Here is a 23,275-nt window from a genome sequence, read left to right as displayed (position 1 = left end):
TCTGGTTCCTCTGCTTTCTCTAAATCCAGCTTGTACATCTGGAATTTCTGTTCATGTACTGCTGAAGACTGGCTTGAAGGATTTTGAGCATAATGAGCTCAAAATGCTAGCATATGGAATGAGTGCAATTGTATGATAGTTTTCAACATTCTTTGACATTTCCCTTCTATGGGACTGGAATGAAAACTGACCTTTGCTTGCTAGTCCTGTGGTCATACGGAGTTTTCCAAATATGCTGACATTGAATGCAGCACTTTAATAGCATCACCTCTTAGGATTTTAAATAGCTCAGCTGAAATTCTGTCACCTGCACTAGGTGTTTTGTGGTAATTCTTCTTAAGAGCCACTTGACTGCATGTTCCAGGATGTCTGCTGCTGGGTGAGTTACCACAACATTGTGATTGTCCAAGTCATTTTGTGTAGTTCTTCTATGTATTGCCACCTCCTCTTAATTTCTTCTGCTTCTCTTAGGTCCTTTCTGTTTCTGTCCTTTATCACGCCCATCCTTGTATGAAATGTTCCCTTGATACCTCCAGTTTTCTTGAAGAGATCTCTAGTCTTTCCCCTTCTATTGTTTTCCTCTATTTCTTTTCATTGTTCAGTCAAGAAGGCCTTATCTCTTCTTGCTATTCTCTATAACTCTGTATTCAGTTGGGTTTTTATTTATGTTTCTCCCTTGCCTTTCCCTTCTCTTCTTTCCTTAGGTATTTATAAGCGTCCTCAGACAACTGCTTTGCCTTCTTGCATTTCTTTCTCTTTGGGATGGCTTTGGTCCCTGCCTCCTATACAGTATTGCAAACCTCTGTCCATAGTTCTTCGGGCATTTTGTCTGCATGTCATGCTTCACTTTTATATTCTTTTTTCTTGCTCAGTTTACTGCATGTTACTTGAATTATCGAGAGTATTTGTGTAGATTACTACCCTTTTGGAATTTATATTCCTCTTTAGATTTTTAAAAATATAATTGTATTTATTTATTTATTTGGGCTGTGCTTGGCCTTCATTCCCATGCTTGCTTTTCTCTACCTGTGGGGAGTGAAGGCTGCTCCTGGTTGTGGCACACTGACTTCTCTGTGCCAGGGGCTCCTCTTGTTTGAGAGCCCAGGCTCTAGGGTGAGCAGACTTCAGTAGTTGCACCCCACGGGCTTACTAGTTGTGGCGCAGGGGCTTAGTTGCTCCACAGTATGTGGGATCTTCCCAAATCAGGGATCGAATCTATTTCTTCTGCTTTGGCCAGGGGGTTCTTTACCACCAAGCCACCAGGGAAGCCCTCCACTTTAGATTTTTAATGCATGTAAAATTTGCTTTTTGTATAAGATACTAGATTTAGGAATCTATTTTCTTCCACATGAGTGGCTAATTATGTTCTGATTATTACATAAACCATCCTTTCTCATTGAATTTGAAAGCCTTCATCTTGCTTTATATTTATTTTTATATACCTGCATCTAATTTTATACTTTTTCCCCCTATTGTTGGATACTTGGCTACTGTAAATAATGCTGCTGTGAGCATGGGAGTGCAGAACTTTTCAGGCTAGTGTTTTTGTTTTCTTTGAATATATTCCCAGAATTGAAATTGTGTTATCACAGGGTAGATTTATACTTAATTTTTTTTTAGCAAACACTGTATTCTTTTCCATAGTGGTTATACCAATTTACAGTCCCACTAACAGTGACAAAATTTCCCTTTTCTTCACATCCACACCAGCATTTATTGTCGTTTTTTTTTTTTAATTTTGTATTTTGTAAAATAAATTTTTTTATTTTGTTTTGAAATATAGCTGATTGACAGTGTTGTGATAGTTTCACATGGACAGCAAAGGGACTCAGCCATACATACATGTATCCATTTCTTGTCTTTTCATGATGGCCATTGCAGCAGGTATGAAGTGATACCGTCAGTTCAGTTCAGTTCAGTCGCTCAGTCGTGTCCGACTCTCCGCGACCCCATGAATCACAGCACGCCAGGCCTCCCTGTCCATCACCAACTCCTGGAGTTCACTCAAACTCATGTCCACAGAGTCGGTGATGTGATCCAGCCATCTCATTCTCTGTTGTCACCTTCTCCTCCCGCCCCCAACCCTTCCCAGCATCAGTCTTTTCAAGTGAGTCCTTACTGTGGTTTTAATTTGCATTTCCCTATTAGCAGTTGATGCAGAGGATCTGTTCTTGTACATGTTGGCTATTTGTATATCTTCTTTGGGAAAATGTCTATTCAAGTCCATTTTTTAGTTGGATTATTTGGTTTTTTGCTGTTGAATTGTTTGAGTTCTTTATATATTTGCATATTGACACCTTATCACATATATGGTTTGCAAATATTTTTTCCTATTCCATTGGTTGCTTTTTTCACTTTGTTAGTTTCTTTTTCTGTGCAGATGCTTTTTAGTGTGATGTAGTCCCATTTATTTCTGATTTTCTTGCTTGTGCTTTATGTGTGATTTTGAAAACAGTCATTACCACGACTCATGTCACGGAGCTTTTTCCCTATGTTTTCTTCTTGTGGTTTTAAGTCTTCAATCAATTTTGAGTTTATTTTTGTGAGTGGTATAAAGTGAAAGTGTTAGTCACTCAGTTGTGTCTGACTTTTTGCAACCTCATGGACTGTAGCCTTCCAGGCTTCTCTGTCCATGGGATTTCCCAGGCAAGAATACTGGAGTGGTTTGCCATTCCCTTCTCCAGGGGAACTTCCTGACCCGGGGATTGAACCTGCATTGCTTGCATTGCAGATTCTTTACTATCTGAGCCACTAGGGAAGCCAGTAAGGGTCAAATTTAATTCTTTTCTGTTTGAATATCCAATTTTCCAGGCACCATTTATTGAAGAAGCTCCCTTTTCCTCATTTAGTATTCTTGGCTACCTTATCAAACATTAGTTGACTATTTATGGCTGGACTTATTTCTGGGCTCTTAATCCTGTTCCGTAGGCCTATTTGTGTGTTGATCTTCTTAATAATTCCTTTCATTAGCTGGTGAGAATTTGAAATAAGAGATTGGAGGATTTTTTGTGTGTTGTGTTAGATAGAAGAGAAGATGAAATATTCTTATTAAAACTTGTGTATGTGTTTGGCTTCATAATTTAACCTTCGAGAGGTAGAATCAGCTTCCTTTCTAATTAGCCTGGTAGTGAGGTGTTGTAAAGAAAACAGTGAAAGTTATATTGAGAAAAGTCAGTAGAAAACAAGCAATGAGGGATTTTGTGCTGATATATAGTGTTTAAAAAAAAAAAAGAACTTAGGCAAGCAAAATCGCCCTAACACATGTAGCTCCTCCATCTGGACCTTTTGGAAAGAATCATGTGTGCTTGTATTTCTGCCTTCTTGTGGTACCTCCCCAAACCACATTTGTGTTTTTAGTTGCAATCTCCTTACCACCCTCCAAAACCCTTTTTCTATCTGAGGTCCATCTCTTGAAAAAAAATAGGCAAAGGGAAATCTGACAGAGTCTGGTTTGGCAAACCATTTCAGCACTGAGCAGAAATTATGTATTTGGGAGTTGGCAAAGGAATGGGGAGATACGGGAAGAAGGGAGAGCTCTTCGAAATAAGATGACTTGGCTCTAGAGGCTCCTGGTTAGAAAATATTGGGAAAACATCCAGTTCCATAAAAATAGCTTCTGAATATTGAGAAATGAACTGGACTTTCTAGTTAGGACTTATTCAGCTGTTATTTTATGGCAGGCATACAACCCTGAAGTCTCTTGTGTACATGTTGTCATTTAATTATCACAACAACCTGTGGCATGGATCTCATCATCCCTATTTTACTAATGAGGAAACCAACTTGGAGAAATGCCCTAGGTCATCCTGGGGAAAGAAATGACAGAATTCTCAACTCTCTCCATCCCCGTGCTTCTCATGTCCCGGGCGCGTAGTGGAGTCCTAAGAATGCATCAGAATAAACACCATGTTCCTGGTCTCTGGTATAAGTGAGTAGTGTTGGTTTTGACAACATTATTAGTAATTCTTTGATTCAGTGGGACAGGCAGTGGGCTGGGCTCAGTCTGAGAGCTACCCCTTCTCACCTTGTGGTTTCTGTTCCTAAGGGAGTGGAGTGGTGTGGAAGCAACTCACAAATTAACTGAACAATGAAGTTTTGGCTGAGGAGAAGTATAAAATGAAAATATGTAGGTGCCTTGGTGTATTAGTTTCTTCCTGCTGCTATAACAAATTACCATACGCTTAGTATGATAAAACAGCACGATTTTTCATCACTAGGTTCTGGAGTTCAGAAAACTCCAAATTGGATCTTGCTGGGCTAAAGTCAAATATTGGCAGGTCTGTGTTCCTTCTGGAGGCTCCAGCAAGTTTCTTTGTCCTTCCCAACTTCTAAAGGCCGTCTGTATTCCTTTAATCACGTTTCCTTTTTTACATTTGAAAATCAGCAGCGTAGTATCTTCAGATCTCTTCCTTGTCTCCCGCTTGTCTACCTCTGCTTATGAGGACCTTAGTATTACATTCGAGGCACCTGGATAGTCTCTCCATCTCTTTAACTTAATCACATCTGCAAAGCCCCTTTGCCATGTAAGATAACACTTTTACCATTTTCAGGAATTTAGACAAGGACATGTTTCAGTTCAGTTCAGTCGCTCAGTTGTGTCCAACTCTTTGCGACCCCATGAATCACAGCACACCAGGCCTCCCTGTCCATCACCAACTCCCGGAGTTCACTCAAACTCATGTCCATCAAGTCGGTGATGCCATCCAGCCATCTCATTCTCTGTCATCCCCTTCTCCCACCCCCAATCCTTCCCAGCATCAGAGTCTTTTCCAGTGAGTCAGCTCGTTGCATGAGGTGGCCAAAGTATTGGAGTTTCAGCTTTAGCATCAGTCCTTCCAATGAACACCCAGGATTGATCTCCTTTAGAATGGACTGTTTGGATCTGGGGAGCCATTATTCTGCCTACCACACTTGGCGAGGAGTTCCATAGTTCAGATAGAAAGGACAGACTTCAAATTGGAGGCAAATATTACTCTTCTAGTGTGGATTTTAGTTGCTACAAGACTCCTATTGAGACAGGAAAGAAAGTGAAAGTGAAGTCGCTCAGTCGTGACTGTTTATGACCCCATGGACTGTAGCCTCCCAGGCTTCTCCATCCGTGGAATTTTCCAGGCAATAATCCTGGAGTGGGTAGCCATTTCCTTCTCCAAGGGATCTTCCTGTCCCAGGATCGAACCAAGGTCTCCTGCATTGCAGGCAGACACTTTACCATTGAGCCACCTGGGAAGCCATCAAGTTCAGTTCAGTTCAGTTGCTCAGTCATGTCCGACTCTCCGCGATCCCATGAATCACAGCACGCCAGGCCTCCCTGTCCATCACCAACTCCCGGAGTTCACTCAAACTCATGTCCACAGAGTTGGTGATGCCATCCAGCCATCTCATTCTCGGTCGTCCCCTTCTCCTCCCGCCCCCAACCTTTCCCAGCATCAGAGTCTTTTCCAGGAGTCAACTCGTCGCATGAGGTGGCCAAAGTATTGCAGTTTCAGCTTTAGCATCAGTCCTTCCAATGAGCACCCAGGATCGATCTCCGTTAGAATGGACTGGTTGGATCTCCTTGCAGTCCAAGGGACTCTCAAGAGTCTTCTCCAACACCACAGTTCAAAAGCATCAGTTCTTGGGCGATCAGCTTTCTTCACAGTCCAACTCTCACATCCTTACATGCCCACGGGAAAAACCATAGCCTTGACTAGATGGACCTTTGTTGGCAAAGTAATGTCTGATTTTTAATAAATTATCAAGGTTGGTCATAACTTTCTTTTCAAGGAGTAAGCCTCTTTTAATTTCATGGCTGCGATCAGCATCTGCAGTGATTTTGGAGCCCAAATAAATAAAGTCTGACACTGTTTCCACTGTTTTTCCATCTATTTCCCATGAAGTGATGGGACCAGATGCCATGATCTTTGTTTTCTGAATGTTGAGCTTCAAGCCAACCTTTTCACTGTCCTCTTTCACTTTCATCAAGAGGCTTTTGAGTTCCTCTTCACTTTCTGCCATAAGGGTAGTGTCATTTGCATATCTGAGGTCATTGATATTTCTCCCAGCAATCTTGATTCCAGCTTGTGCTTCTTCCAGCCCAGCGTTCCTCATGATGTACTCTGCATATAAGTTAAATAAGCAAGGTGACAATATACAGCCTTGACGCACTCCTTTTCCTATTTGGAACCAGTCTGTTGTTCCATGTCCAGTTCTAACTGTTGCTTCCTGACCTGCATACAGGTTTCTCAAGAGGCAGGTCAGGTGGTCTGGTATTCCCATCTCTTTCAGAATGTTCCACAGTTTATTGTGATCCACACAGTCAAAGGCTTTGGCATAGTCAATGAAGCAGAAATAGATGCTCTTCTGGGACTCTCTTGCTTTCTCCATGATCCAGCGGATGTTGGCAATTTGATCTCTGGTGCCTCTGCCTTTTCTAAAACCTGCTTGAACATCTGGGAGTTCACGGTTCACATATTGCTGAAGCCTGGCTTGGAGAATTTTGAGCATCATTTTACTGGCATGTGAGATGAGTGCAATTGTGTGGTAGTTTGAGCATTCTTTGGCATTGCCTTTCTTTGGGATTGGAATGAAGACTGACCTTTACCAATCCTGTGGCCACTGCTGAGTTTTCCAAATTTGCTGGCATATTGAGTGCAGCACTTTCACAGCATCATCTTTCAAGACTTGAAATAGCTCAACTGGAATTCCATCACCTCCACTAGCTTTGTTCGTAGTGATGCTTTCTAAGGTCCACTTGACTTCACATTCCAAGATGTCTGGCTCTAGGTCAGTGATCACGTTATCGTGACTATCTTGGTCGTGAAGATCTTTTTTGTACAGTTCTTCTGTGTATTCTTGCCACTTTTTCTTAATATCTTCTGCTTCTGTTAGGTCCATACCATTTCTGTCCTTTATCGAGCCCATCTTTGCATGAAATGTTCCCTTGGAATCTCTAATTTTCTTGAAGAGATCTCTTGTTTTTCCTTTTCTGTTGTTTTCCTCTATTTCTTTGCATTGATCACTGAGGAAGGCTTTCTTATCTCTCCTTGCTATTCTTTGGAACTCTGCATTCAGATGCTTATATCTTTCCTTTTCTCCTTTGCTTTTCGCCTCTCTTCTTTTCACAGCTATTTGTAAGGCCTCCTCAGACAGCCGTTTTGCTGTTTTGCATTTCTTTTCCATGGGGATGGTCTTGATCCCTGTCTCCTGTACAATGTCACGAACCTCCATCCAGAGTTCATCAGGCACTCTATCTATCAGATCTAGTCCCTTAAATCTATTCCTCACTTCCACTGTATAATCATAAGGGATTTGATTGAGGTCGTATCTGAATGGTCTAGTGGTTTTCCCTACTTTCTTCAGTTTCAGTCTGATTTTGGCAATAAGGAGTTTATGATCTGAGCCACAGTCAGCTCCTGGTCTTGTTTTTGCTAACTGTATAGAGCTTCTCCATCTTTGGCTGCAAAGAATATAATCAATCTGAATTCGGTGTTGACCATCTGGTGATGTCCATGTGTAGTGTCTTCTCTTGTGTTGTTGGAAGAGGGTGTTTGCCGTGACCAGTGCGTTCTCTTGGCAAAACTCTATTAGCCTTTGCCCTGCTTCATTCCGTGCTCCAAGGCCAAATTTGCCTGTTACTCCAGGTGTTTCTTGACTTCCTACTTTTGCATTCCAGTCCCCTATAATGAAAAGGACATCTTTTTTGGGTGTTAGTTCTAAAAAGTCTTGTAGGTCTTCATAGAACCGTTCAACTTCGGCTTCCTCAGCGTTATTGGTTGGGGCATAGGCCTGGATTACTGTAATATTGAATGGTTTGCCTTGGAAACGAACAGAAATCATTCTGTCGTTTTTAAGATTGCATCCAAGTACTGCATTTCGGACTCTTTTGTTGACCATGATGGCTACTCCATTTCTTCTAAGGGATTCCTGCCCACAGTAGTAGATATAATGGTCATCTGAGTTAAATTCACCCATTCCAGTCCATTTTAATTCACTGATTCCTAGAATGTCTATGCCATCAAGGCAGGACTTTATTTTAAAGTTTTAAAAACTGGAGTATACAGTTGATATATAACGTTGTGTTAGATTTAGGTGTACAGCAAAGTGATTCAGTCATACATATATATATATCCATTCTTTTTTAGATTCTTTTCACATATAGGTCTTTGCAGAATATTGAGATTTCCCTGTGCTTTACAGTAGATCCTTGTTAATTATCTTTTATATGTAGTAGTGTGTATATGTTAAACTCCTAGTTTATCTCTCCACCCTGCATTTCCCCTTTGGTGATTCATGGGGTCGCGGAGAGTCGGACACGACTGAGCGACTGAACTGAACTGAACCATAAGTTTGTTTTCAAAGTCTGTGAGTGTGTTTCTGTTTTGTAATGAGTTCGTTTGTATCTTTTTAAAAAAATTATATATATGTGAATTATTTGCCTTTGTTTCACTTCAGTTAGTATGATTATCTGTAGGTACATCTGTGTTGCTGCTACTGGCATTATTTCATTTTTTTATGCCTAAGTAATATTCCATTCTATATATCTACCACATCTGCTACAAATGAACATTGAGGTGCATATATCTTTTCAAAGTATGGTTTTCTTCAGATACATGCCAAATGTGGAATTGCTGAATCCTATGGTAGTACTATGTTTAGGTTTTTAAGGAATCTCCATACTGTTCTCTGTACAATATACCAATTTATATTCCCACCAACAAATGTAAGAGAGTTCCCTTTTTTCCACATCTTCTCCAGCATTTATTGTTTCTAGACTTTTTGATGATAGCCATTCTAACTGGTGTGAGGTGATAGCTCATTGTAGTTTTTGCATTTCTCTAATAATTAATGATGTTGAGCCTCTTTTCACGGGCCTGTTGGTCATTTGTATGTCTCTTTGGAGAAATGTTTGTTTAGGCCACCCAGACATTTTTTAATTGCTTTTTTTTTTTTTTTTTAATATTGAACTACATGAGTTGTTTGTATATTTGTAGGTTATTCCCTTATCAGTGTCTTTGTCTGCAAATATATTCACCCATTCTGTGGGTTTTTTTTGTTTTGTGGATGGTTTCCATTGCTGTGCAGAAGCTTTTAAGTTTAAGTTTAATTCGTCTTCCCTGTGGCTCAGATGATGTAGAATCTTCCTGAAATGCCACAGACTCAGCTTCTATACCTGGGTCGGGAAGATCTTCTGGAGAAAGAAATGACAAACCACTCCAGTATTCTTTCCTGGAGAATTCCATGGATACAGAAGCCTGACAGGCTGCAGTCCATGGGGTCACAAAGAGTTGGACATGACTGAGCGACTAACACACACAAAGGTCCCGTTTGTTGCTTTTTATTTTAATTGCTGTAGGAGGTGATTCAAAAAAGATCAAGCTGCGATGCATATCACAGCATGCTGCCTATGTTTTCATCTAAGACTTTCGTAGGATCTGGTCTTACATTTAGGTTTTTAATCCATTTTGAGTTTATTTTTTATAATTTTATGTATGTATTTATGACCGTGATAGGTCATCATTGCTGCACATTCTTTTCTCTAGTTGCTGCAAGTTGGGTCTTCTCTCTAGCTTCAGTGCACAGGCTTCTCATTGTGGTGGCATCTCTTTGTTGCAGAGTATAGTCTATAGGGCATGTGGGCTTCAGTAGTTGCAGCACATGGACTCAGTAGTAGTTGTAGCTCCTGGGCTCTAGAGCACAGTTGGGGTGCACAAGCTCAACAGTTGGGGGGTACACAGGCTCAACAGTTGGGGGGTACACAGGCTCAACAGTTGGGTACACAGGCTCAACAGTTGGGGGGTACACAGGCTCAACAGTTGGGGGGTACACAGGCTCAACAGTTGGGGTGCACAGGCTCAACAGTTGGGCCACGTAGGCTAAGTTGTTCTGCGCCATGTGGGATCTTCCTAGATCAAGGATCAAATCTGTGTCTCCTGCATTGGCAGGTGGATTCTTTACCAGTAAGCCACCAAGGAAACCCAATCCATTTTGAGTTTGTGTGTGGTATTAGAAAATGTTCTAATTTCATTCTTTTGTAGGTAACTGTCTAGTTTTCCCAGCACCATTTATAAAGAAACTGTCTTTTCTCCATTGTATATTGGTGCCTCCTTTGTCATAGATTAATGAGAATAGGTGTGTAGGTTTGTTTCTGGACTTTCTATACTGTTCCATTGATCTACATTTCTGTTCTTGTGCTAGTATCATGCTGTTTTGATTACTGTAGCTTTGTAGCATGGTCTGAAATCAAGGAGCCTTATTCCTCCAGCTCTGTTTTTTACCCTCAGAGTTACTTTGGCTATTTGAGGTGTTTGTGTTTCCATACAAATTTTACAACTTTTTGTTTTAGTTCTGCGAAAAATGTTATTAGTAATTTGATAAGTATTGCATTGATCTGTAGATAGCCTTGTGTAGTACAGTCATTTTGACAATATTATTCTTCCAACCAAGAGCATGGTGTATTTTTCGATATGTTTGTGTCATCAGTTTCTTTCATCAGTGTCTTATACTTTTGAGAGTATAGGTCTTTTGCCTCCTTCAGTTCATTTCAGTCGCTCAGTCATGTCTGACTCTTTGTGACCCCATGAATTGCAGCACAGCAGGCCTCCCTGTCCATCATCAACTCCCGGAATTCACTCAAACTCATGTCCATCGAGTCGGTGATGCCATCCCGCCATCTCATCCTCTGTCGTCCCCTTCTCCTCCTGCCCCCAATGCCTCCCAGCATCAGGGTCTTTTCCAATGAGTCAGCTCTTTGCATGAGGTGGCCAAAGTATTGCAGTTTCAGCCTCAGCATCAGTCCTTCCAATGAATACCCAGGACTGATCTCCTTTAGGATGGACTGGTTGGATCTCCTTGCAGTCCAAGGGACTGTCAAGAGTCCTCTCCAGCACCACAGTTCAAAAAGCATCAATTCTTCGGCTATCAGCTTTCTTCACAGTCCAACTCTCACATCCATATATGACCACGGGAAAAACCATAGCCTTGCCTAGACGGACCTTTGTTGGCAAAGTAATGTCTCTGCTTTTTAATATGCTATCTAGGTTGGTCATAACTTTCCTTCCAAGGAGTAAGCGTCTTTTAATTTCCTGGCTGCAATCAGCATCCACAGTAATTTTGGAGCCCCAAAAAATAAAGTCTGACACTGTCCCCATCTATTTCCCATGAAGTGATGGAACCAGATGCCATGATCTTTGTTTTAAGCCAACTTTTTCACTCTCCTCTTTCACTTTCATCAAGAGGCTTTTAGTTCCTCTTCACTTTCTGCCACAAGGGTGGTGTCATCTGCATGTCTGAGGTTATTGATATTTCTCCCAGCAATCTTGATTCTAGCCTGTGCTTCTTCCAGCCCAGCGTTTCTCATGATGTACTCTACATATAAGTTAAATAAGCAGGGTGACAAAATACAGCCTTGACGCACTCCTTTTCCTATTTGGAACCAGTCTGTTGTTCGATGTCCAGTTCTAACTGTTACTTCCTGACCTGCATATGGGTTTCTCAAGAGACAGGTCAGGTGGTATGGTATTCCCATCTCTTTCAGAATTTACCTCCTTGCTGCTGCTTAGGTAGGTTTATTCCTGAGTATGTTATTCTTTTTAATGAGGTGGTAACTTTTGTTAATTTCTCATTCCGATCTTTCATTGTCAGTGAAATGAATATAGATTTCTGCATATTTATTTTGTATCCCATAGCTTTACTGAATTCATTGATGAGCTATGGTAGTTTTCTGGTAGCATTTTTCGGATTTTCTCTAATATGTATAGTCATGGGAAATAGATGGGGAAACAGTGGAAACAGTGTCAGACTTTATTTTTTTGGGCTCCAAAATCACTGTGGATGCTGATTGCGGCCATGAAATTAAAAGACGCTTGCTCCTTGGAAGGAAAGTTATGACCAACCTAGATAGTATATTAAAAAGCAGAGACATTACTTTGCCAACAAAGGTCCGTCTAGTCAAGGCTATGGTTTTTCCAGTGGTCATGTATGGATGTGAGAGTTGGACTGTGAAGAAAGCTGATCGCTGAAGAATTGATGCTTTTGAACTGTGGTGCTGGAGAAGACTCTTGAGAGTCTCTTGGACTGCAAGGAGGTCCAACCAGTCCATTCTAGAGGAGATCAATCCTGGGTGTTCATTGGAAGGACTGATGTTCATTGGAAGGACTTTGGCCACCTCATGCGATGAGTTGACTCACTGGAAAAGACTCTGATGCTGGGAAGGATTGGGGTGGGAGGAGAAGGGGACGGCAGAGATTGAGATGGCTGGATGGCATCACCGACTCGAAGGACATGAATTTGAGTGAACTCCGGGAGTTGGTGATGGACAGGGAGGCCTGGTGTGCTGTGATTCATGGGGTCGCAGAGAGTCGGACATGACTGAGCAGCTGAACTGAACTGAATGTCATGTCATCTACAAATACTGAGAGTTTTACTTCTTTTCCAGTTTGGATTCCTTTTATTTTTCTTTGGTTGCCGTGGGTAGGACTTACAAAACTATGTTTAATGAAAGTGGTAAAAATGAACATCTTTGTCTTTTTCCTGACCTTAGAAGAAATACTTTCAGCTTTTCACTGTTGAGAATGATGTTAGCTGTAGGTTTGTCATACATGATGTTTATTATGTTGAGGTAGGCTCCATCTAAGCTCACTTTCTAGAAAATGTTTTTTTTAAATCATCAATCAATGTTGAATTTTTGTCAGAAGCTTTTTTTGCCTCTAATGAGACGGTTATATGGTTTTTATTCTTTAATTTGTTAATGTGGTTTTTTTACATTTATTGATTTGTGGATATTGAAGAAACCTTGCATCCCTGGAATAAATCTCACTCAATCATGTTGTATGATCCTTTTAATATACTGTTAGATTCAGTTTGCTATTATGTTATTGAGCATTTTTGCGTTTGTGTTCATTAGTGATGTGCATGTATGCTCAGTCACTTCAATCATGTCTGACTCTGCGACCCTATGGACCATAGCCCACCAGGGTCCTCTGTTCATGAAATCTCCAGGTAAGAACAGTGGAGTGAATGACCATGCCCTCCTCCAGGGAATCTTCCTGACCCAGGGATCGAACCCAAGTTTCCTGTGTCTTGTGCATTGCAGGGAGATTCTTTACCACTGAGCCCCTGGGGAAGCTTGTTTATTGGGGATTTGGTTCAGTTCAGTTGCTCTGTCATGTCCGACTCTTTGCGACCCCATGGCCTGCAGCATACCAGGCTTCCTTGATCATCACCAACTCCTGGAGCTTGCTCAAACTCCTGTCCATCTAGTCGGTGATGTCATCCAACCATCTCATCCTCTGTCGTCCCCTTCTCCTCTCGCCTTCAGTCTTTCCTAGCATCAAGGTCTTTCCAAGGAGTCAGGTGGCCAAAGTATTGAAGTTTCAGCTTCAGCATCAGTCCTTCCAATGAATATTCAGGACTGATTTCCTTTAGGATTGCTTGATTTGATCTCCTTGCAGACCAAGGAACTCTCAAGAGTCTTCTTCAATACCACAGTTCAAAAGCATCAGTTTTCTTTATAGTCCAGGTCTCACATCCGTACATGACTACTGGAAAAACCATAGCTTTGATCAGATGGATCTTTGTTGGCAAAGTGATGTCTCTGCTTTTTAATATGCTGTCTAGGTTGGTCATAACTTTTGTTCCAAGGAGCAAGTGTCTTTTAATTTCATGGCTGCAGTCACCATCTGCAGTGATTCTGAAACCCAAAAAAATAAAGTCTGTCACTATTTCCATTGTTTCCCCATCTATTTGCCATGAAGTGATGGGACTGGATGACATGATCTTAGTTTTTTCAATGTTGAATTTTAAGCAAACTTTTTCACTCTCCTCTTTCTTTCACTTTCATCAAGGAGCTCTTTAGTTCTTTACTTTCTGCCATAAGGTTAGTATCATCTGTGTATCTGACATATTGTTATTTCCCCTGGCAGTCTTGATTCCAGCTTGTGTTTCATCCTGCCCGGCATTTCTCATGATGTACTCTGCATATAAGTTAAATAAGCAGGGTGACAACATGCAGCTTTGACATGCTCCTTTCCTAATTTGGAACCAGTCTGTTGTTCCATTTCTGGTTCTAATTATTGCATCTTGACTTGCATACAGATTTCTCAGGAGGCAGTTAAGGCGGTCTGGTATTCCCTTGTCTTTAATAATTTTCCACAGTTTGTTGTGATCCACACAGTCAAAGGCTTTGGCATAGTCAATAAAGGAGAAGTAGGTGTTTTTCTGGAACTCTCTTGCTTTTTTTATGATCCAGCAGATGTTGGCAATTTGATCTCTGGTTCCTGTGCCTTTTGTAAATCCAGCTTGAACATCTGGAAGTTCATGATGCACGGACTGTTGAAGCCTGGCTTCGTCATTCGTGATACTGCTCTGTACTTTTTGTGTGTTACTTTTTTCTGGTTTTAGTATTAAGGTGATGGTGGCCCCATAGAAAGTGTTTGTGAGTGTTCCTTTCTCTGCAGTTTTTGAGAATGATTTTAGACAGATCGGTAATACCTTCTGTAAATGTTTGATTGAATTTACCTGTGAAGTCACCTGGTCCTGGACTTTTGTTTGTTGGAAGTTTTTAAATTTCATTTTCAGTGTTTGTGATTGGTCTGCTCATATTTTTCATTTGTTTCTGGTTTAGCCTTGCAAGGTTGTGCCTTTCTAAGAACCTAAACATTTCTTCTAGGTGTTTTATTGGGATCTAGTTGCTTCTAGTAGTCCATTATCCTTTGTATTTCTGTGCTGTCCCTTGTAACATTTTCATTTCTCATTTTATCTATTTGAGCCCTCATTTTTGCTTGAGGAGTCTGGCTAAAGGTTTATCAATTTTATCTTCTCAAACCAGCTTTTAGTTTCATTGATCTTTTCTATTGTTTTATCTCTGTTTCGTCCATTTCTGCTGATATTTATGATTTCTTTTCTTCCAGTAAGTTTGGGTTTTGTTTTCTTCTTTCTTTAGTTGTTTAGGTGTAAGGTTATGGTGTTTATTTGAAATTTTTCATGTTTTCTGAGGTAAGATTGTATTGCTGTAGGCTTCTCTCTTAAAAGTGCTTTTGCTTTTGCTGTGTCCTGTAGGTTTCAGATTGTTGTATTTTTGTTATCATTTGTTTCTAGGTACATTTTGATTTCCTCTGATTTCTTCAGTGATCCATTTAGCCTCTATTTTTTTTTAACAGATTTTTGTTTGTAATTAATTTCTAATCTCATAGCATTGGTCAAAATGATGCTTGATAGGATTTAAATTTTCTTAAATTTCCCAAAGCTTTCTTTATGGCATGCATGTGATCTGTCCTGGAGAATCTTCTCTGTGCACTTGAGAAAAATGTGTATTCTGCAGCTTTTGGATGGATTGTTCCATAAATATCTTCTCAAGAACATCTAGTCTAATGATCTAATGTGTCATGTAAGACCTGTGTTTCCTTATTAATTTTCTGTCTGATGACCTGTCCATTGACACAGTTGGGGTAGTAAAGTTTTCCTATTACTGTCTTACTGTTAATTTCTCCTTTCATGGCTGTTAACGTTTGCTTTATTTATTGAGTTGCTCCTATGTTGGGTGCATATATATTTACACTTGTTGTATCTTCTTGGTGTGAGCCTTTGTTCATTATGTAGTGTCCTTCTTTGTCTCTTGTAACAGTCTTTATTTTAGTCTATTTTGTCTGATATGAGTATTACTACTGCAGCTTTCTGTTGATTGCCATTTTCATTGAAAACCCTTTTCCGTTTCACTTTCAGTCTGGTTGTGTCCCTGGATACGAAGTGGAAGTCTTATAAACAGCACACATATATATAGGTCTTTTTTTTTTTTTTTAATCCATTCTGCCAGTCTATGCCATTAGGTTGAAGCATTTAATCCATTTGCATTTAAGGGAATTATCTGTACATATGTTTTTATTGGGCTTTCCTGGTGGCTCAGTGATAAAGAATCTGCCTACCAGTGCAGGAGACATGGGTATGATCCCTGTATCAGGAAGATACTCTGGAGAAGGAAATGGCAACCCACTCCAGAATTCCTGCCTGGGAAATCTCATGGACAGAGGAGCCTGGCAGGCTATAGGCCATGAGGTCGCAAAAGATTCGGACACGACTTAGTATCTAATAACATGTTAGACAATAATAACATACTCTTATTGTCATTTTAGATTCTTATGTTCTTTTGACTTATTTATCAATTCTCGTACAATATGGTTATAGTATATTTACAGTAAGTTTCAAAAATTTGAGAGCATATACCCTCCACTCTTTCATGATCTTAATTTGAAAGTTAACCATATTCTTTGCATAGCTATTGCAATTTCAGAGTGTTGTTTCATTATGCAGGAATAAAGAGATGGTTCGTTGGAATATCAGAGCTTGTTCTGTGTTTTTACACATTTAAAATTTTGTATTTACGTGTATGGAAAAATGTAAAGCAAATGTTGCTTCTTCTTTGTACTTAATTTTAACTTCAGTTCAGTTCAGTAGCTCAGTCGTGTCCGACTCTTTGCGACCCCATGAATCGCAGAACACCAGGCCTTCTTGTCCATCACCAGCTCCCTGAGTTTACCCAAACTCATGTGCATCGAGTCGGTGATGCCATCCAGCCGTCTCACCCTCTGTCATCCCCTTCTTCTCCTGCCCCTAATCCCTCCCAGCATCAGGGTCTTTTCCAGTGAGTCAACTCTTTGCATGAGGTGGCCAAAGTATTGGAGTTTCAGCCTCAGCATCAGTCCTTCCAATGAACACCCAGGACTGATCTCCTTTAGGATGGACTGGTTGGACCTCCTTGCAGTCCAAGGGACTGTCAAGGGTTTTCTCCAGTACCACAGTTCAAAAGGATCAATTCTTCGGCGATCAGCTTTCTTCACAGTCCAACTCTCACATCCATACATGACCACTGGAAAATCCATAGCCTTGCCTAGACGGACCTTTGTGGGCAAAGTAATATCTCTGCTTTTTAATATGCTATCTAGGTTAGTCATAACTTTCCTTCCAAGGAGTAAGTGTCTTTTAATTTCACGGCTGCAGTCACCATCCGCAGTGATTTTGGAGCCCCCAAAAATAAAGTCTGACACTGCTTCCACTGTTTCCCCATCTATTTCCCATGAAGTGATGGAACCAGATGCCGTGATCTTAGTTTTCTGAATGTTGAGCTTCAAGCCAACCTTTTCACTCTCCTCTTTCACTTTCATCAAGAGGCTTTTGAGTTCCTCTTCACTTCCTGCCATAAGGGTAGTGTCATCTGCATATCTGAGATTATTGATATTTCTCCTGGCAATCTTGATTCCAGGTTATGCTTCCAGCCCAGCCTTTCTCACGATGTACTCTGCATGTAAGTTAAATAAGCAGGATGACAATATACAGCCTTTACATACTCCTTTTCCTATTTGGAACCAGTCTGTTGTTCCATGTCGAATTCTAACTGTTGCTTCCTGACCTGCATACAGGTTTCTCAAGAGGCAGGTCAAGTGATCTGGTATTCCCATCTCTTTAAGAATTTTCCACAGTTTATTGTGATCCACACAGTCAAAGGCTTTGGCATAGTCAATAAAGCAGAAATAGATGTTTTTCTGGAACTCTTGCTTTTTCCATGATCTAGCAAATGTTGGCAATTTGATCTCTGGTTTCTCTGCCTTTTCTAAAACCAGCTTGAACATCTGGAAGTTCATGGTTTACGTATTGCTGAAACCTGGCTTGGAGAATTTTGAGCACTACTTTACTAGCGTGTGAGATGAGTGCCATTGTTTGGTAGTTGGAGCATTCTTTGACATTGCCTTTCTTTGGGATTGGAATGAAATCTGACCTTTTCCAGTCCTGTGGCCACTGCTCAGTTTTCCAAATTTGCTAGCATATTGAGTGCGGCACGTTCATAGCATCTTCTTTCAGGATTTGAAATAGCTCAAGTGGAATTCCATCACCTCCACTAGCTTTGTTCGTAGTGATGATTTCTAAGGTCCACTTGACTTCACATTCCAGGATGTCTGGCTCTAGGTGAGTGATCATACCATCGTGATTTTTTGGGTCGTGAAGATCTTTTTTGTACAGTTCTTCTGTGTATTCTTGCCACCTCTTCTTAATATCTTCTGCTTCTGTTAGGTCCATTCCATTTCTGTCCTTTATCGAGCCCATCTTTTTATGAAACGTTCCTTGGTATCTCTAATTTTCTTGAAGAGATCTCTAGTCTTTCCCATTCTGTTGTTTTCCTCTATTTCTTTACATTGATCACTGAGGAAGCCTTTCTTATCTCTCCTTGCTATTCTTTGGAACTCTACAGTAGTAAATTCATATATCTTGAGTTAAATTATATAATTGTTATAATCACTCTCGAATATGCTGTCCTGATTCTTTTACTGTTGTCATCATTTTGTTTTACAATACCCTAATTTCTCTAGAGAAAAATGACTTAGAAATACAGTTTTTGTAAAAGATTAGATCATATGTAGTTTTATTATTTTATTAGTCAGTGGTCATAAGATTACACTGTTCACCTCATTAAATGAATACAGCGCCCCTTTTTTGAAGAATGTGAGCCTAGTGCCTAGTGTATGTCTGCATGCACATATTGGCGTGTTGTCTTTATTCTTGAAGTGCTGGTAGTCCTTTGTGTCCCGTCTGCCGGTCCTTAAGAGCATCTAGGTTTAATTTCTCAGTGCTTTGTCAGTATTTAGGGTTTATTGGATAATTATTTTGATTTTTGTATTTTGACACATGATTCCCACCTGGTGGCTGAAGTGGGTAATTACAGACCATATGTTGCCTAGGAAAACCATGTTAGATTTTTCTATATATTGCCTTTAAGGAAATCATTAATTCTTGGAATTAATAAGAAGGTTGAATTGCATGTTTTTGTGGATTATATTTGTGTCTAGCATACATTTTAAACAAAAATAAAACTAAAGTGTTTTTATATAGTTTGTTAGGTGGTCATCATTTGTGAATACCTAAGTTTGATTTTTGTGGTTATTATGTCAAGTAGTAGTGTTTAAAGGAGCTCTTACTCATATTTATTGTCTTTGGGTAGGGCAAAGAGATTCTTTACAATTATGTTTCTGTCACTTGTTTTGTGTAATTTTAAAAATAAGTATTCCATCATTAAAGTTCAGGTCTTTTATTGTCATGATTGCTTAACTGTAGTTTTTAAATGTTTGAAGGCCTAATGTGTAACCCCACAAAACAATGCATGTCTGAAAGAATTCAATTCAGTTAGGACAGCAAAAGTTATTAGAAATTTACAAATATGTTTATCAGTAATTGTATATTAAAGCATTTTTATTCAGTCAACTAAATCTAAATCATGATAAGACATCTTTACTTACGGAGAAGGAATAGGCTCATGAGATTTTTTTTCATTTTGTGTGAAACCTTTAAAATACAGTCCTCAGTGAGTGGTTTCCAAAGGTCACATTTCATTCATTGGATTATGCCACGGTATCATATACCAGGTCACTGCCTTATCTCAGTTTCTCTTAATAAACTATCATCTGAAGTATCAAGAAATTATTGATTCTCAGTTAATCATAGTAACTTAATAACTGATTAGTAACTGACAGGGATATTAATTCCCCTGTAACTGATTTTTGTTGACTATTTCGATTCATGGATAATGAAAAAGTACCTCTTTTTTGTGTAAAATGTAGAAAGATACTACTGGTTGGTTGTTTTTTTTTTTTTTCAAGTTTTTAAGTCTTTATAGTTTGGAGAACATTGCTAAATTATTCTTTGGAGGAGTATAGACCTCTAGTCTCTTTTTAAGTATTTATGTGTATTTTATTTTTTAGTAAATACATAGATAAATAGCTGTGATTAAATTTATTTTGGTACATTCATTCATGTTCTCTTTGCTAAGTACTGCTGAGTCTTATTTATGTGTCTGTTTATATTCAACAGAATCAAAGAATCATCAGGATGGCAACAAGTGTTTACAAGCCCATATTTGGATTGGACTATTGAACGAGTAGCTTTAAATGCAAAAGTGGTCGGGGGTCCACACGGAGACAAGGACAAAATGGTGGCTGTTGCCTCAGAGAGTAGCATCATCTTATGGAGTGTCCAAGATGGAGGAAGTGGAAGTGAAATTGGTAGGAAAATGTTTTTCATGCTGTTGCATATAATATTCTGAAGTTTAAGAGAGATTGCCCATAAATACCAGAATTAACTTGGATTAGTTATTAGTTACCCATTCCATTGTTCCTGCCTGGAGAATCCCAGGGACGGGGGAGCCTGGTGGGCTGCCGTCTGTGGGGTTGCACAGACTCGGACACGACTGCAGCAGCAGTTACTAGTTAGCTAGAGCTGGTGCATCTTCTGTTCAGTGTCCAGTAACAGTAAGACTGCTCAGTGTGAGAGGAATGATCTGGTAAAGAGGTAGAGAAACCCCGACTTGACTGCTGTGTAAGAATGTGCCCTTCCTGAATCCTGTTTAGTGGTGGCTGCATTCTCTCCACCTCTTTCATACCTATGGAGTAAATAACTTTCTTTGTCCTCCCCACTTGTTGCTTCCAGACCCGAAGTTCTCAAGCTTTTCAATCTCTTCTAAATCTACTTTACTTTCTTAAGTCATTCAGGACCATTAATTGTTTTTGTTTGTATAGGTTATATCTATTGATATTTACCATAATAGGAGTTAATACTGCATTTCTGATAATTTATAAAATAGCGATAAAAACCCATTACGTGGTAACATGAATAATTTTAGTAAAAAATAGCTGTATCTCCAAAATGGGAAAAGTGGCAGTGGTTTACCATTTTGTAAACCTCTTTTATGTTTAACTGAATTCCGACACCTGTTTCTGCATTCAGTCTCCTATGTGTGATTTGTTATTCTGGTTGAACTTGGTGAAGAGTTTGGCTTCACACAGATATATAGTTGGAAACAACATTTTCATATAATCTTCTTAGATAATTGTGGATATTGTTTGCTCCTGTCCCCAAATTTTGAAATCATATTGATGAACTCTGTTCATATAGATCATACTCTGTTAAATTAAAATCAGTTTGTTTTGTACTTTGAATGGGTCATTTTGACCTTATATAATTTTGTATAACATCATGCATTGGTCATTTGTTAAGTGTTGGTTTACTGAGTCGTGTAAAATCTTTGAAATGTCGATACCTTTCATTGTACAGTACATTTTAAAAATACACATTTATTACTATAACCACTGATCACATCTGTGAACTCCAGTATGTTAGGAAGTTTTCATACTTACCGTGGCAGAAGGCATTTTCCAGATTCCTGATTTTCACTTGAAGCATTGAGCTTGTGTCACTGAAATAACAGATTTGATCTATTCCACTTTTTGGGGGAAGTCTTACCAGATACCCAAAACTGAATTACCATAGTTGTAAGTCATCCTGTCCAGTGAAAATGATCCTGTGTGAAAGCAGCAGCTGGTTTCCTCTCAGCTCCAGCATTTAGGAAGGTGCTTCTTGACACCCAAAGAGGACTTAGTCACACAGAATGTTAAGAAGACATACCCTCAAAATTGAGACTTAGTAAAAATTCTTACACAGATTGCTTCATCTAGGAAATTCTTAAGTTAAACTGTTTTCTTTCCTTGCAAATGTGGCAGAGAAGAATTTAATCACTACCAGTATAGTTCACTGCCACTCTGATTCATGCTAAGGTGTGTGCTATTTTTACCCAACAATGCTTTGCATCGTTAGTGCAAAGATCAACACAGATGTTCTAGGATAAAGCATGAGATTCATAAGTTTTCAACACTTTGAATATTCCAATGCATGTGTATCTGTAATCAAATATTCACATAAAAGATCTTTAATGATTGGTTGAGGCTGATACTAGATGAAGAGAAACAGAACATGAGGTGTAGCTACCTCTGTGTATTTGTAAGACAAAAATGCAGTTCTGCAGACTAGGTACTGTCTGTGCCAGTCTTTGAGGATTTACTGTGTCACTGAAAAGGGCCAGCATTGTGGTTTCCTTTACTGACATTCATCTCGCAGGCATTCAGCATCGCCATCTGTTGGGCTTTCCTAGTCTCCCAGCGATGGTGTGCCCTCCTCTCACTAGAGCAGTGCCATACCCTACCCAGGAAGATGGTTCAGTGACTATTTCATTTCTAGTTTGAAGTTCTGTAACAGTTTACGGCTTTTCAAAAGTTTTTCCTATCTTCATTTAAAATACTTCTTTAAACTCTCGAGTATTTGGTCTGAAAGAACCCACAACTGGCTTTATAATACTGTTCAAAAAGGTTTTGTTGCTTAGGTACAATAAGGCAAGTTATTAACATCTATAAATTGGGGGGAAAGTTGTTATTTAAAATTTTTATATGCAGTTTTGCCCAGTTTCTTTAGAGTCCTTCCTTCCATGAATCAAAGAACTCTGCTCTGTCACATTTATCTTTGTCAACTCTGTTGGATTTATATGGATTGAGCAGGCAAGTTAAGTACAATAAAAATGTATTAAAAATAAATTTATTTCAGAATAAAATATTTAACAGTTGTAGGTAAAATTTTAAAATGTAGAAAGATTTTTATAACATTTTAAAAACTAACATTGCAGAATAGCAAAGTGTGCCTTTTGTGTGTGTTTCTTTGTAGGCTCAAGGAAAACTTGTATTCTAAAATAATTACAGCAGTTATAACTGAAGACAGCTATTAAAGATAGTGGAAGTATTCCCAGCCTGCCACCATAAACCATTCTAGAAAACAGAAGAATACATGTGCAGGTGCCGTTGTCTCAATGGTGACCAACCTCATGTCATGTAGCCTCTGGAAAACTCCTTGTCTGGGAGGTTTTTATTTTTAAAGGCAATGAAAATAGTCTTGGCTTCAGACTTCCGAAGGGTTTCCACAGACCCATGAGGATTCCCAGACCATGCTTGGGGAATCGTTATTCTAGACCGTTTCTCTTCCTTCTCTCTCGGTGCCCCATCCTCCCCGCACCTGCCCAGATTTCGAATTTCATTCCTTCTGGACTTAGACTTGATGTAATGCTCAGCTGCCCTTTGGATTACTCCCCTTCATTCCTTTGAAATTCAGTTCAGTTCAGTCGCTCAGTCGTGTCCGACTCTCCGCGACCCCATGAATCACAGCACGCCAGGCCTCCCTGTCCATCACCAACTCCCGGAGTTCACTCAAACTCATGTCCACAGAGTCGGTGATGCCATCCAGCCATCTCATTCTCCGTCGTCCCCTTCTCCTCCCGCCCCCAACCTTTCCCAGCATCAGAGTCTGTTCCAGTGAGTCAACTCGTCGCATGAGATGGCCAAAGTATTGCAGTTTCAGCTTTAGCATCAGTCCCTCCAATGAACATCCAGGATTGATCTCCTCTAGAATGGACTGGTTGGATCTCCTTGCAGTATAAGGGACT

At 39.7% G+C, this 23,275-nt stretch overlaps 1 protein-coding gene across 2 annotated transcripts in view; it reads left to right on the top strand.

Moving 5' to 3' along the window:
• KCTD3 (potassium channel tetramerization domain containing 3) overlaps positions 1-23,275 on the top strand; it is an 83,485-nt gene that overhangs the window by 22,406 nt on the left and 37,804 nt on the right. For both annotated transcript variants that reach the window (XM_055419913.2, XM_055419912.2), the window contains exon 9: positions 19,828-20,018. In XM_055419913.2, the coding sequence (XP_055275888.1) occupies positions 19,828-20,018 (191 nt within the window). The remainder of the gene's footprint in view (positions 1-19,827; positions 20,019-23,275) is intronic.

The sequence above is a fragment of the Moschus berezovskii genome, chromosome 17 (assembly GCF_049115385.1).
Source record: "Moschus berezovskii isolate FMDL1 chromosome 17, NW_MosBer_1.0, whole genome shotgun sequence".
NCBI classification, from domain to species: Eukaryota; Metazoa; Chordata; class Mammalia; order Artiodactyla; family Moschidae; genus Moschus; species Moschus berezovskii.
Note: the sequence above shows the minus strand (reverse complement) of the source record. Positions and strands in the feature narration are given on the sequence as shown.